This window comes from Rhamphochromis sp. 'chilingali', assembly GCF_963969265.1.
Source record: "Rhamphochromis sp. 'chilingali' genome assembly, chromosome: 15".
NCBI classification, from domain to species: Eukaryota; Metazoa; Chordata; class Actinopteri; order Cichliformes; family Cichlidae; genus Rhamphochromis; species Rhamphochromis sp. 'chilingali'.
In genome coordinates, this window is record NC_137942.1 from 16,771,730 (window position 1) to 16,787,629 (window position 15,900).

Sequence of the window (15,900 nt, forward strand, 5' to 3'; positions counted from 1 at the left end):
CTTCTCTGCCCCTGGAAATGTACAAGCCTTGGTTAAAAATAAAAACCAGTTAAATTATTAACATCTAAAATTTCAAATAATTATTCACATTTTTACATTGTTAAAGACTATAATTATTTTATAATAGTAATTAACTATTAGTAAAGCATGAATAGGCATTTTCAGACATTATCTGACACCTTTTAGGATGGCTAATCATTATTTTGCAAAGAGTTTTTATATAGAAGCAAACATGAATGTGGTGCATTTATATAGTTCAAATTACTAAACAATGGATAAAGTATGGCTTTTTAATAGTCAATCCAGCCTCTAGGGGCATAATATCAGCCTTGTACAATTCAATTTCCAATTTAAAATGTTCTTCAGTAGCTGCCATCAAATCTAAATGGGAACAGGACCTTAACTCTCATTTGACAAAAGAACTGTGGGACTCTATCCTTGGCCAAGTTCACATTATATCATTGTGTGCTCGACACACACTCATTCAATTTAAGATTGAATTTAAGGGCTAAGTTGGTGCCAGAGGCAGACCCAACCTGTAGAAGGTGTGGGGGTGCCCCTGGTAGATTACTTCATATGCACTGATCCTGTCCTTCGTTGGCCAACTTTTGGACCTCTGCTTTCTATATAATGTCTGAAGTCATGCAGCATCAAATTAAACCAGAGTCACTCTGTGCTATGTTTGGTGCGGGCCAGAACCTGAAGTTGCCCAACTCCAGACACAGAACATTAAACTTTTCATTACTGCTGGCCAGATGAGCTATTTTACTTAAGTGGAAAGACTCTTCTCCCCCCTCGTATGTGCAATGGGTAAAAGATATGTCCTGTATGGATTTAGAAAAAAATAGATATACAGTTTGTGGGTGAAAAAACACATTTTATAAACTGTGGTTCCCTTTTCCGGGCTTCTTTGAAAGGCCCACAACTATTGTTTCTGAGTAGCCCACAGATTAAGTATGGCTACATATCCATAATGTGCTTACACATTTGTTTTTTTCCCCCTCAATTGCATTATTAGGACTGTGTGCACACAGTCCTAATAATAATAATAATAATAATAATAATAATAATAATAATAATAATAATGTGTCCACATCAATCACCTACTAAATGAAACAAAATAATAATTATTTTTAAAAAATGCTACCGGACCTGCTTCTTAATACTTTCATCATATTTAGACATGAGAGAAGCTTAATTCCATGGTTTGCTAATAGACAAGATTTAGCAATTATAACCCAAAGCATCTCCCAAAATGTAACTGGAAAAGTTAGATAACACCGATGAAAGCGTTCGCCAAAGGCAAACTTCTACTACTGTAATAATCCAATAATATGAGATGTATATGAGAATATAACAGTTTTAATGGCCTTATTCTGCATCAGGAATATATTTTGCTTATGACACAATTTATTGACACAAACTTTTGTGTAAACCTACTGAAACAAATGTGCTTTATTGCTTTTTCCAAATTGCTTCATGCAATAGTCCTTGAAAGATTTTACTTTACGAGCAAAATATGATTTGGGGTTTCTAACAATGCTGACACAAGAGGTAGACAAGGCTGAGCTCACAGATCACTTTGATTACTTATATGTAAAGGCAGCTATGCTGTATTTTGCACATAAACAACCAAACTAGCATCTTTTAAGCAAGCGTGAAAATAAATGACATGAAGAAACATTGATACAAAGTTTTGTAGGCGAAGAAATGATTACCTATTATTAAACCAACTCACGGAAAGTGTCCACATACGCCAACATTTGTTACTCATGTGGTCCTCGTCTTGTTAAATGTTTAAACGCTGAGTGAAACAGTAGTTTGAACATCAATATATTAAAGCATAAGACTAAATAACTTTTCTGATACATTTACAGAATAACTACATTTTTCTCATTTTAAAACATTCAAATAATGGCCATTTATTCCTTAAAACTGCCAACCCAAAAAACTCAAATATATCTAAAAGAATGATTTATTTATAGATTTATAGTCTAATATGTTATGCTGAACACTGTGATAGAAAAAAATGGACCTTGAGTTAAAGTCAATGCAATGGATGTGCTGTTTTTCAGTCGGTTTACAGATTAGTTGCAGGTATTTCTTTGAGTATATAATTGACAGCTTGCAGTGTTGTAATCAGTTGAAATGCCAACTCTGGTGCACTTTCACTCCTTGGGCACTCGGAAATTATCTTTTTCCTTCCGAAGACTTCTCATGGTCTCGATAGGGTCTGTCTGCTTCACATGCTCTTGAACGGACGGCTCTCTAAATTACACATTGGGGGGGGGGGGAGAAACAAATGTAGTCAGGCAGCACTCTCACTGTAGGTACCTCAAAACAAATTATAATCATCTGTAATTACTACTACAGTGATGTGAAAAAGAGGAATTTCACAGGGCCCTGTACTAAGTAAGTGCACCCCAGGTTCAGTAGCTTGTAGACCAGCTCTAGCAGCAATAAGTAATGATTTCCTGTATGACTCGCAGTCTCTCACATCATTGCAGAGGAACTTCGACATACTCTCCTCTACATGACGTTGCTTCAGTTCATTGATAGTTGTGGGCATTTGTTTTTGCACAGCACTCTTAAGGTCCCACCACAGCATTTTAATCAGGATTAAGGTCTGGACTTTGTCTGCGCCATTGCAACACCTCCACTCTTTTTGGTTTCAGCAATGCTGGTATAGATTTGCTCCTGTGCGTCATCCTGTTGCATGATCCAATTTGGGCCAAGGTTTAAGTTCTGGACAGATAACCTCACATTTGATTCTAAAATTCTTTTGGACAACATGTCCAAGGTCGTGTGGATTAAAACAAGCCCAAATCATCACCCCAATAACACCTCAAATATGCTGTGTTAGCGCTGTACATTATGGCCAAACATCTCCACTCCTGTGTCGTCTGTCCAAAGGCAATTGTGGTTTGATCCAACTTTACAAAGTTTAAGTCATGCTGCCATGTTCTTTGTAGAGAGAAGAGGCTTTCTCCTGTCAACCCTTCCAAACCAGCCCTACTTGTTCAGCATTTTTCTAATTGTAATGTCACAAACTTTTACATTTAACATGCTAAATTATGCCTGTCAAGTTTAAGATGGAGCTCTCTTTTTTTCACTTTCTCTGAGCATTACAGTCTGACTGTTAGATGATTGTGCCGGGACATCTACTCCTGGGAAGACTTGTATTACCTTAGTTATATTAACAGACCCCTAAATGCGCCAGACCAGCAAGCTGCCCAAATGTCAGCTTTTCTACAAGTCCACACTCGCTGATAATCAGTTAATTAAGTCCAATTCATTAGCAGCATCTGGCTACTGCTTATTCTCTAAATTCCTATAGAAGTAGTATTGCTGTACTACATTAAGTCCTGTGAAAACTCTTTTTCACAAGGCTGTTTTTAATGAAGTTATACATACTTTACTCTCATAAAGGGGTTAAATGTGAATTCATCTGCCAGAGTGGACGGAATAGTTGGTTCTCCGTTGCTGCACTTCTCCTACAGACAGATAAATACACAAAAATTGCAAAGTTGTTTTAATTAATTAAGGATAACTGATTTGAAGTGGTTACTGTATGAATCACGTACCTTTGCCCAGGCCAACTTCTTCTGAATTACTTCATTGTGCGGTTCCACATGACGTGCAAATTTCAGATTGTTGACGGTGTACTCATGACCACAATAGACACGCTTAAACACAAACACGCTAAAGTTAGTCACACACCTTAAACATACAGCAAAGTTAACTCATCAACTACTGAAGAATTTAAGTCTTTCCTTTTCCATCCTAAAAATCTGTAAAATTAACGCCTATGTTTGCAGTTACCGTTTCAGGAGGAAGGCGACCCAGAATTTCTATCAAGGCTTTGTGCATCTGCTCTGCTGTACCCTCAAAAAATTTCCCACAGCCAGCTACAAACAGAGTATCCCCTACATGGGAAAAACAGGAGTTCTTAGGGCCTTTAAGTTCACACAAAACATGTCTTTATTTACACTCGCAGTTTATCTCATATAAATGTTTAACTTAAGTAACCACACCTGTAAAGACAGCTGGTGGTTCAGTGCTGTTTTCTTTGGTCACGTAGTAACAAATGTGACCAGTCGTGTGACAAGGAGTAGAAAGGCATTTAACATGGAGTGAGCCAACCTGAGGAGAGAAAAACATAAGTGAGCAATCATTCATTTGAAGCTTATAGTTGGACCACAGAGCAGAGAGTTTGCTCGTCTCACTTTGAAAGTGTTGGAATGAGAAACTTTCTTTGTAATGGCATCAACTCTGTCATCCCCTCCATAGACCTTCAGACCTGGCATTAGTTTCAACATCTTCTCATTTCCACCGGCATGATCCCTAAAACAGAAAATTAGTGTGTTGGTATTACTCTTTTGTCCAATACAGGTTTAGCAGGTTCTTAGCATAAGAAGCCAAAGGAAATGTTTATTTATAAAGCGTGCATTTAGTGGGCAGTAGCGTTTAATACCAGTAAATGGTATTCACAGCAAAACAATCAAGACAATTTGCTGATTTCTGGGAAACATAATGACAGGAAATGGGTGGGGTGATGACGTCTTAAGTAGTAGGAGCATCTTCTGACTTCAGCATCTGATGTTTTGGGATCATGTTTGCACAGCAACACCTTTTAGGCCATCATTCCTTCTCTTGCAGGCTATTTGCACCATTACTATAGTAATGCTAGTATAATGATGCAGGTAGTTTGTGGTCTGTGTTGTCAGCCAGCATCAAGCTAAACACAATGTCTGCCACAAGCTTTTCCTAGAAGCACTTTGTTAGACTGGAGAATGCTGCTGCTAAATGCAGCATGTGACCAGGTAGTAAGATGCACATCAGCATGAGAAAATTAAAAGAAAGTAAATCAAAGCAAACAAAATCACTTGACTCCTACTGCAGCCCTGCGTGAGAAACTGGTGGAGAAATATATAAGCATACCTTGTCCTAAAAAAGACTTTACAAATTTTGAGTGAGTACAGTACAGTAGGTAGGTTACTTTGCAGTCACAGCCTTCCATGATCAGAGTGGACCTAATACTTTGTTCACACAGCACGTTGGATGTGAACGTGGTTATATTAATGGTAATGGTGATGAATATAAAATGTATCTTTTGCCTTAACAGGTACAATAAGTATTTTTTTAGCTTACTTATTATGGAGAAATAATCTTGAAAAAAAAAAAAAAATTCATCAATGTTATAAAATAAGCAGTAGCTTACCAGTGGTGATGGGTGGTTAGAACTGTGGTGAGTTTTACACCATGCTTTCGGACAGCTTCAACAACCTGTTCAAAGCACACACACAAAAAAAAATGCTGAGTGGAGCCATGCCAATATAACTACTTAATTTATCAATAAGTATCCAACAACAATTAGTTATTAAAGGTCTTAATGAAGAATAGGAGAGAAAAAGCTGTTAGTTACAGCTTTTTCTATGGAGAATTCACAGATTTGGGCCCTACTACTAATTTATTAGGGCCAGTCAGGGTTCTTGGATTTTAGACTTGCTGAAAACTTGCTGAAAACATCAAATTGGTATTTCTTACTCACACGCTAGTTTTAAATGTAGCAATGACCAAATACTTGATATTTTCTAATATTATAAATACCTTTGACTTGATAGTAGACTTTCAAACTATGCAGATTCTGTATATAGTTGAAAGGAGATTGGTCTTCTTCCAAACTAAGGACTACTGCGTAGTTGGAAAGTTGTGTCTATCCTTCACTACATATCATTATAATGCCCAAACAAAGGTCGGGCAGATAAAAATGCACATCATATCAAATTTCATTCTCAGTATTCTCTGAATAAAAAGATTGGATGCATTTTCCTGCAACAGTTACAGTATTCTATCCAGTACATACTTAACCTTTTCTCACATACACACTAACCTCAAACTGATATAAGGTACTCTGCACCTTTCTGCAAACTGTCCTGAAAGTAGGCACCTCCCATACAAAAATAATGAAATAAAAATAGTAAAATAAATAAATACATAAATAAGAAGAAATCTATCACGCTTGGATAGAATTACGTAGTGTTTTCAATAGTCTAGGGTTATGTTTTGACCTACACCCAACAACAACAACAACAATAATAATAATAATAACAACAACAATAATATATTTTTCTTAAGTCCACAATATCACCAGCAAAACGCAGAGTGGATTCTCTCAGAGTTATGATGCTGAACACTATATGTATTCTCATTGATGAATGACTATTTTAACCCTTATAAACTGTTCGCATTTCAAGCCTTCAGAATATGGTTGCGGTCAGTTTTGACCCATGCTAAGAACTGGTATAAATGTTTATACAACATTTTGAACTACAGATTATATAAATAGAATATGCATAAATAGCATATCTAAAAAAATTGGATGATTAATGCTTAATTAATGTTTCAGAGACCAGATAGTGTTTTTTTGAGATTTACAAGATTCATTTTTAGTGAAAAAAAAAATCTAATACTTGAAAGCAGGAGAGAAATTATGATTTAATTATATTCTACTCAAAGTGAAAATGTTAATGACCTCAACTTTTGGGATTTATTATATAACAATGCAAAACTATTACAACTGTTAAACACTGCCCCTTGATATGTCATAAAAAAACTGCTTGTAACTGCAGCCTATAACAATATCTATAATAATTCAATAACTTGTTCATTGCAAACTAATGTGTTTATTCAGGGCAGTGGTAGGACACCTTGCATGTGTGGAACTTGCGCAAGTGTTTCCCACACTCACCTAAATGCCAGTTCAGGTATCTTTATAATCTTGCTGAAAGGCAACAATTCTAATACTTCTAACCATTGCACCATCATGCTGAGTCATTTCAAATCTCATGTCTGTGTCAAGGCACCATCCCTAAAGGCACTCACTGACATCTATGTAACCTCTTGTGCACTGTTTGGAGATCACTCCATCTCACAGACCAGCTGGTACCGGTCTCTGTGGGAACCTGGGCAAATATAGTGAGGACGCAGACAGTCTACGTGACAGTGTCAAGGTCCCCCTTGACGTCTGTCACGTCTGTCCAATAAAAAGTAAAGAAGGAAAAAACCCACATAGGCATGACTTGCACACAAGATTCCCTAAAACCACATTTTTTTTATTTGACCCACACTGGTAGATCTAAAAATCACATTTCATCACAAACAGCCTCAGTTTACAAAAGATTGTAGCACCTGTACAACAGTATAAGATTTTGGATCATTTTAGGTATAGTCATAAAGTCAGTCAGAAACACAAAAACTAAACAAAAAAAGTGTCTAAACTATTTCACACACTTTCTCTCATTTAAATGAAGCAACTACTACAGTACTCTGTGTAGTAAATACTTAATTTAACTTGGTTATTCCTCACACACACACTAACCTCAGGTGAACTGGCAGCAGGTACAATTGCACCTTGAACGAACTGCAAACTGTCCTGTAACTAGACACTTCCTCAGATACCATATCATGTAATAATTATAATAATAATGATAATAGTAACAACAACAACAACAATAATAATGATAATATTAATACTTTCAGGCTCAAAATAAAAAAATAAATAAAAGACAAAACAAAAAGAAAACTATGTTGCTATCAAATATTTGTAAAAGGACACAATTTTGACTTGAATAGTGTGTAAAGATTAACACAATCACTTGTAGGTAGACTTTCTGCATTGGTGTTAAAGTGTTGTCAACTGGTTTATATAACATTACTTGATATGATACAGTGACTGAACAGACCTTTATTGGCTCCACGGGGTCTACAACAGCTGCTTCTCTGGAGTCCACATCGATCAGTAGGTACATGTAGTTGTCAGACAGCGCAGGGAGCAGTTCAATCTTCATGTTTGCTTGCTCCACCAGATTAGATTTCCTGACCACACTGTGAAGGAGGGCGGCTGCCTGGGCCTTGACTTCCACCGGAGCTTCATGAGGGGATAAAAGCCGATATTTAACACCGAGCCACATCAGACAGAAATCGGGACAGTTTAACTTCTAGTCCCCTGTACCTCTGTAATATATTCACATACTCCTTGCCTTACATTCGTTTAATGCCACAAACGCGAGAAACTTAACACACCTCACCGCCCCGCTGGACAAGTGAACGCCACACGTTAACACGCTTCGGTGTTGGATTTTTTGTGGGCACGCTAATTAATTACACCGATATGACTGTCATAGAGGAGGTTATATAAGAGGAAACAGGTATGCGCTCAGACAGGCCGGCTGTGCTCATGTGACAGCTCCCCGCATTTTAAGACGACAAAACATAAACAAACGAACAAACGCCATCTACCCACCTAACGGCAGCGAAGCAAGCGAAAACTACGCTAAACCTTCGCGGGCTGAAAATGAGAGAAAACCGTGTGGACGTACCGAATTTTAAGGCTGTCGCAGCTCCTAATAGAGTGCAGGCACTCCCTACTAGTGACTTGAATAACATAACAACAGTAGCTAAAGTCTTATCACGTTTGTGCAAACCAGAAAAGTTTGGTTTTGGTTCAGTTCCGCCTCCGCTCCCTTTGACCTCCAAGGCTCCGCCAATCAAGTCTCGGGTATATAGATCGGGAATGATCTATCTACGTATTTATTTACGTAAACAAGTTACACGTGACTGTCTAACTTGTTTACGTAATTCTGCACAAGAGTAGTTTAATAAAGTTAGTAAGTGGTTTTGTTTTACATTTTAGTCCCAGTAATGATCTCAAATAAGATAGCATTGATTCGACGTTTGTGCTCTGCGCATGTCCCTTCAGGCTTGCCGTAGGTTGATGTTCCGGAGCGGTCAAAACGGTGTCGGTCAAAGTTTAGTTACACTCGTGCTGACTGCATCAAGGCAGCCGAAACAGCTCACGGTTCTCCACGATGACAGCACGGAATATTTCCCGGTTCTGGGAATGGGGGAGGAAGATCATTTGCGTTGGGAGAAACTATGCGGATCACGCCAAAGAGCTGAAAAACGCGATTCCTAAGGAGCCTGTCTTGTTCCTGAAGCCTCCTACTGCATATGTGAGAGAGGGCTCGCCTATCTTGGTGCCCCTTTACACCACTAATCTGCACCATGAAGTGGAGCTGGGGGTGGTGATCGGGAAAGGGGGCACGGCCATCCCGCAGTCCGCCGCTATGGAGCATGTTGCGGGTTATGCTCTGTGCTTGGACATGACAGCCCGAGACATCCAGGACGAGTGCAAGTCCAAAGGTCTGCCCTGGACCATGGCCAAGGCTTTCAACACCTCCTGTCCTGTCAGCGAGTTCATCCCCAAAGAGCGCATCCCTGACCCGGCGAAGGTCAGCCTGTGGCTGAAAGTAAATAATCAGCTTCGACAGAGCGGCTGCACCTCTCAGATGATCTTCTCCGTCCCATATCTCATCAGCTACATCAGCGACTTCATCACCTTGGAGGAAGGGGATCTCATCCTGACCGGGACCCCTAAAGGAGTCTCCGCCGTGCAGGAGCACGATGAGCTGCAGGCTGGGATCGAGGACATTGTTACGATGAGCTTTACAGTAGACAGACAAGACCATTAGCGGGAAAAGAGACTTAACTGAGGCAGATGAGATAATAAAGACTCGTGAAGAGAAGGTGCTTCAATCTTTTTTAAAATCTTTGCGCATCAGCAGATGGCAGTGCTGTGCCACCGAGACTGTATTTCTGATCAATTCTTGCTGCCTTGCCCAGCATTTTAGAAGAGCCGAAGTACAACACACAGTTTCGTGACACCGTTTGAGCAAAATCAGGACAACTATAATCTATTTTACTGTATTTTAGCCATGATATAAAAAACATATTCATCACACAGTGTCACTATGTCTTTCACCAGACTATGAAGTAATTTATAGTATTAAAATGAAAGGTGTAATGATGTAAAAAAACAAAACTAAAATGAGCATTAGATCATTATATTTTTGTAATTTATTATTCTTTTTTAATCATTTGCTGTAAAAAATAAAAGGATTGCAGAAACTTGAAAACAGCATCTTGTATTCTCCTTTTTGAGAAACTTCATATTTTTCAGAAAACAGTCAATAAAACAGTAAATAAGAAAGCTATTTCATAATAAAAACAAGTCCTCCATTAAAAAAAAATACTTGTCATTGGTAATGACAGTTCATATCAGTATTCATCTTTTTATAAATGCATTAAAGTTCAAATAGTATTCTCAGCGCAGATGTGATCTATGTATAATCACATATATGTTTTTATGTTAATGTTGAAAAAGTGTCTCTTCGTAATCTTGTACACCAGATGTTTGAAACACACTCAAAATACTTAAAAACAATTACTTCAAAATGTTGATATAAAAGTTGATTTTTTCCCCCCACAATAATTAGTGGCATTGCTTTTGTTCCCAGTGGGTTATATAGTAAAATCTAAAATTACAATAATAACAGTAAGGTACAGGTAACGTTAAGAAAGCATTCCTTACATTATAGTGTAGATGTAAATTGCATGAAAGACCATGAGTTTTACAAAAAACAAAACAAAACGTATGGTTCATTTAAGTATTAAAGTTTTAATATATCTAAGGAATTATTACAATTTAGAGAAGCTTATGGGTTGAAAATGTTTGTTGTCCTCAGAAGAATTCAGTTTGAAAAAACCTGTTTGATTAGCACGGGATCAGTTCCATAGTGTAGCAGTTTACACATTTACCCAATGAGTGAAAAGTACTTCTACAATCCCAGGAGAAGAGACAAATCCCTTTGGGGTTGCATCAGGAAAAGCATCCGGAGTTTAAAAAAAAAAAAGTACATCTGCCAAATCAAACATGTGGAGCTACCCACTGTGGCGCCCCCTGTGAATAAGGGAGCAGCTGAAAGTAACATCAGATTTGTCACTGCGGGAGTTTGAAATACAGGTTTCACTACCCAGCTGTTCTTAATTTAGGAACATGGCTACACTTACCAGCCAGTTCAGTACATACTGTAGCTACCTGCTTTTGCCTTTAGAAGTGCTTTAATTCTTCACGGCACAGACTCAACAAGGTGCAGGAAACATCCTCAGAGATTTTGGCCCATATTGACATGTTAGCATCACACAGCTGCTGCAGATTTGTTGGCTGCACATCTATGATGAGGATCTCCTTTCTCAGCACATCCTAAAGAGGCTCTATTGGACTGAGATCAGCTGACTGTGGAGGCCATTTGAGCATTTGAACTCACTGTCATGTCACAACCTGAACTGTTAGTACAAGACAGGATGAATCCGCTTTGGGTGTTCAGAGACGCTCTTTTGCATACCTTTGTTGTAACAAGTGGTTATTTGATTTGCTGTTGCCTTCATTCTTCTCTGACCTCTGGCATTAACAAAGTAACAAGTTTTTACCCAGAGCACTGACGCTCACTGGATATTTTCTCTTTTTCGGGTCTTTCTCTGTAAACCGTAGAGATGGTTATGGGGGAAAATCCCAGTAGATCAGCAGTTTTTGAAATACTTTGGCAACCACGTCGCAGTCAAAGTCACTAAAAGTCACTTTTCTTCTCCATTTTCATGCTCAGTTTGAACTTCAGCAGCTTTCTTGTCCATGTCAACAACCCTAAACGCACCAAGGTGCTGTCACCATCAACTCAGAACAACATCTCTGGGCGGAAGCAACATCTCGGATCAGTTGGATGCGGTTGTGAGGTCTCAGAATCTGCTATGTGAGCAAAAAAGAGTGACAAGACCACAGAATCGACGGCTAATAACGTCACGGAGAAACTCGCAGCTATTAACGGGAGATTGAGAGACCAGTATCGGAGTGTTAAAAACAGCTTGAAATTCTCATGAGTTGTTTGCAAAAGAAAAATTACCATCATAATGCGGCTACCCCTTCGGCGCCAGCTGTGGGCTCAAGGCTGGAGCCGAACAACTGTTCCTTCCCATTCCCTACAAGGCCACCTGGGTTGGCTGGAAGATTGTTTACTTAGCCTGGCGGGGCGAAGGACACTGTCTCAGCTCAACTATGGACACGCACACACATACATATACTGATACTGATAAGCACTCACTGACGCATCACCCTCCCTATCCAACGCCACCTCCAACGGTTACCTCCCCCATGATGTGGACATCGGGTCAGCTGGAGGCGCAGTCGAAAGATTGCAGCGGTCCCAGATGAGATGTACACACTGGAACACTTTCCCATGTTGCTTGTCTGTGTTTATTGTGTTATGGTGTGTTGATACCTGTGCATTCCTGTATTATCCTTTTGTGTTACACATTTCAATGTTTTTTCCTCGCTACCTAGCCTGACCTGTCTCCCCAATGTGATGTTTGTATTGTATGTACGGTCGGCAAGGTCTGTCATCTCGGTTGTGGGCAAAAGACCTGCAACTGCCAAATAAAGGCTATCTCATCTCATCTCATGTAATTGATTAGATATTTGCATTAACAAGCAGCCTAACAGGTATAACTAACAAAGCGTTTGTTAAACCGGGTGTATTTTGCTGCTCATTGAACCAGCCGAGATGTATTTCCTTCCGAATGTTTAATTGCGTCACACCTAAATACTGCATTTGATACTTTCTTTGATTTGCTTGAAACAATCTGAGACACATAAAAGAGGGCCTCCATTAACCCAGATTATCAGCTGTGGTGTTTCTGCACATCCAGTGTAATTTTGACTTCTAGGATGTCAACCTTCACCGTACCCTGATAGTTCTTAGACTTTTAAACTTCTCTTCCAGGTTCAGAGACAATTCTCCCACAGGCTTCTCTGTTTTCAGGATCAATCAGAGCCTCCATCAGCCTGTCCCAGGCCAATCTGCCGTAACCTGAGTCTATATACATCATCTTCCTACACCTGTAGGGCATGTTGTCTGCAACACTCTTAGTGCCAAGCCCTGGCCTGCAGGGAACTCTGGGGTTATGTATGTCTGTCATTAGAACAGTTATGACAGATTCAATTAGATTCAGGAGCTGGGAAATGTTTCCATGGCCCATTTTTTTCCTCATCACAGGGTTAGTATGCTATGTGCTCACAGGTGTCGTCTTTTATGAGGTATGAATCATACTATTCATTGTACCCGTGTGACTGCAGGTATTAAAGCCTCACAGGTTTTTAACAACGGCTTCAAAGCTGGAGCTCAGCTCTGGTTTAACATTCAGCACATAAACCAGCACCGTGTCAACGAGCCTGAGAAGGTTTTTTTGACGCTTTGAGCAGGGATTACTTGAGGACCACAGTCTTTCGGTTCAGCAACAATAACGGTGACATCACTCATGATGTCAGCCCAGGTGGTAACTGAGTCTTATAAACAGAGTCGATCAGAGTACATTGTCAGAGAGCTGCTGGTGTGCATTTAGTATCTGAGAATTGTTATGTGGTCGTGTGGTGATTAGCACTACAGGCTGAGGCTACTGGCCTGCTCGGATTTTCTGTGTGGAGTTTGCATGTTCTCCCTGTGCCTGTGTGGGTTTTTTCCAGATACTCCAGCTTCCTCCGGGAGTCCAAAGATGTGCACATTAGGTCAAGTGATGGTTCAAATTGGCAATAGGTGTGACTGTGAATGGCTGTCTCTCTGTGACAGCCCTGTGATAGGTTAGTGACCTGTGCAGGTGTACCCTGCCTCTCGCCCTATGACAGCTGGGATAGGCTCCAGCCCAAACATGACCCCGAAATGGGTAAAAAAAAAAATGGATTGACAGAAATGTTATGCACAGTCCCTTGAATGGTAACAGTGAACATCATAGACAGAGCAAACTGTCCTCAGCCTGTGGATTTAACACATTTTGTAACTTCATGTAATCCCAGACTGACTCAATGTTGATGAGTTTAGGGCTTTTGTAGAATTTGGGACCAGCGATGTGCTATGTATAAAAATCTAAACGCGGAAAGTGGCAACATTTATGAACACTTCCTCATCTACAGATTATCACAATGCAAGAATAAACAACCACATATTGTGTCTGAAGACAGAGGTTCACAAAAAGACTACAGGGTAGAATAATTTGGCAGGATGTGGCTGGTTGAATCTGAGACCTGTTAAATCTATTGTAAAATGACATTTATGGCATATTCTGGCAGACTTGTTTCAACATTTGTTAATAGCCATCAGCTCATCGCGAGACTTAGTGCCGAGGTATCATCTTGCTTGAGGTAATTGCGTCAAATATCGCAGGTTCAGATGAAAAACAATGTGCATGTGAATACAGGCTTGAACATGTACCTATTCTTTAATGATTCACTGAAGGGAAACTGAACTGTTTTCAGTTTGTTTTATAATAGTGTGTAATATCAGTTTAAATCAGCATCCAGCCTTTGTTTTTTTGAATATACAGTGTAAGGCAAGAATGCTGCAGCGTTGAGTCTAACTGAAAAACAACTATAAATTTTTAAATAAGACGTTGGACTGTCCATTCTCTGAGAGAATAAAGCGTTATCCCTTGATTACCAGCTCGTGTCTGTCTGTGTGTTGAGCAATTGACCATTCGTTAGGCCTAGATTTGCGTGCTGCACTGCAAGTCACCAGATGGGGCTGTGGTGTGGCTATTCTTAGGGAAAAAAATACCAACCATAGGAAGGACTGAGTCAGAGGGAATGCATATGACATATTGCATCAAAGAGACATGCTCTCATACGGCCAAGAAATTGATTTGATGTCATTTTTGGAAAGGCATAAAAGCAGCTCCGTGTGACAGGACTCTATGTGCATACTTATACATCAACTGAGGTTTTTCGGTGAATATGTGTCTTTATCCCGTGTTTGATGGACTCTCCTGTGCGTGTGCACACGACAGTTGCATTAATCATTAGTTATTACTAACACAATGGAGGAAATTAAAAACGGATGTGTTATATCTTCACGGGCCAAACTGCGGAGCCATAATTCATTCTCACCGACTAATGAATGGGGTCTTTGACAAATTAAAAAGAACCATGCATGACGCCCAGGTGCAGACCTCTTTCATTCAAAGTGATTGACTGCACACAGTTTGTTAACACTTTGTTTGAAGCTGCTGGCGGAAGGCAAACCGGAGCAGATTTAACAGCTAAACTGCGAAACACGTTGCTTCCATACAGATGTGGACGCAGCAAAATAAAAATAAAAGCTCCTCCAAAGAGTGTTTCCAGAAGAGTTGAATACAGTTTTATTTTTAGTGTGAAAGCTTTCCATTCATTTGGCAACACGCTGTACCTCATCAACTAAGTGCAAGCTTCTCTGTAAAGGTTTCCAATCAAAGCTCAATAAGCAAACTGGAGCTGGTATTCTGTAGTCTAAAATAGAAATGGAAACATATGCTGAAATGTGTCCAGAAAAACAATGCTATAAAATCCTATTGTAAAAGTTCTTAATCCGGCGTCCCTCAAAAGTTTTCCTAATTTGCACTGAACTGCCACGAGCATTTGAAAATCTCCCCAGCCCAAATTTCTTTCTCATCAATTAAAAGCGGAGTCAAAATTTAACAAGATAGTGTGAGGCCTAACCACAACGAAAAGGGAGAAAATCCCCAAGCATTTCTTCCCTGAATCCACGGAGTCTGCGGTAAGGGTGGAAAATGTGTGGAGTGCTCAGTATGAACTATCTTCATTTGTGGCTGCTCAAAGGGGAAACCACTTTTACACGCTAATCCTACTTTTAATCTGGTGTGTAGAAATCAGCGCTCTTCCCCTCAGCGTGGTCTTCAGTTCATAGCCCCCCCTCCCGAGTGTTTCTGATTAGTTAGCTGGGTGCCCATTATTCAAAAATGAGAGTCATCAAAAAAAAAAGAAGGAAATAGACATCCACCATCATGCCTAATTTCAAATAGTCACCGTGGCCTGTAACTCAATCCACATTGGGTAGTTTTTCTCTCATAAAAACAAATCCCTCATGTTCTGTATTGATGGCGTGCAACTGCAGACTGAAATCACTGGAAGCTGCATGCTGGTGAAAGCTAAACAAATTACTGTTCCCATGACAAGGGGAGGAT

The 15,900-nt window shown here is 39.6% G+C and overlaps 2 protein-coding genes across 3 annotated transcripts; one reads left to right on the forward strand and one right to left on the reverse strand.

Annotated features, from left to right (window-relative positions):
* Positions 1–1,346: 1,346 nt before the first annotated feature.
* Positions 1,347–8,541, reverse strand: LOC308410642 (hydroxyacylglutathione hydrolase, mitochondrial-like). Of its 2 annotated transcripts, none has more exons than XM_080904147.1 (9): positions 8,382–8,541; positions 7,746–7,930; positions 5,222–5,286; positions 4,227–4,344; positions 4,035–4,143; positions 3,823–3,926; positions 3,585–3,686; positions 3,415–3,494; positions 1,347–2,268 (listed from the first exon to the last, which is right to left on the reverse strand). In XM_080904147.1, the coding sequence occupies exons 1-9, from the start codon at positions 8,446–8,448 to the stop codon at positions 2,169–2,171; spliced, it is 930 nt and encodes a 309-aa protein (XP_080760273.1). In that variant the 5' UTR covers positions 8,449–8,541; the 3' UTR covers positions 1,347–2,168. The 2 variants fall into 2 exon arrangements, with proteins under 2 accessions (XP_080760273.1, XP_080760274.1); XM_080904148.1 differs by having other exon boundaries at positions 8,306–8,421.
* A 214-nt stretch (positions 8,542–8,755) lies between these two features.
* Positions 8,756–10,344, forward strand: fahd1 (fumarylacetoacetate hydrolase domain containing 1). The gene has a single exon (XM_080904149.1). It carries the CDS (start codon positions 8,871–8,873, stop codon positions 9,531–9,533), a length of 663 nt encoding a protein of 220 aa, XP_080760275.1. The 5' UTR covers positions 8,756–8,870; the 3' UTR covers positions 9,534–10,344.
* Positions 10,345–15,900: the final 5,556 nt, after the last annotated feature.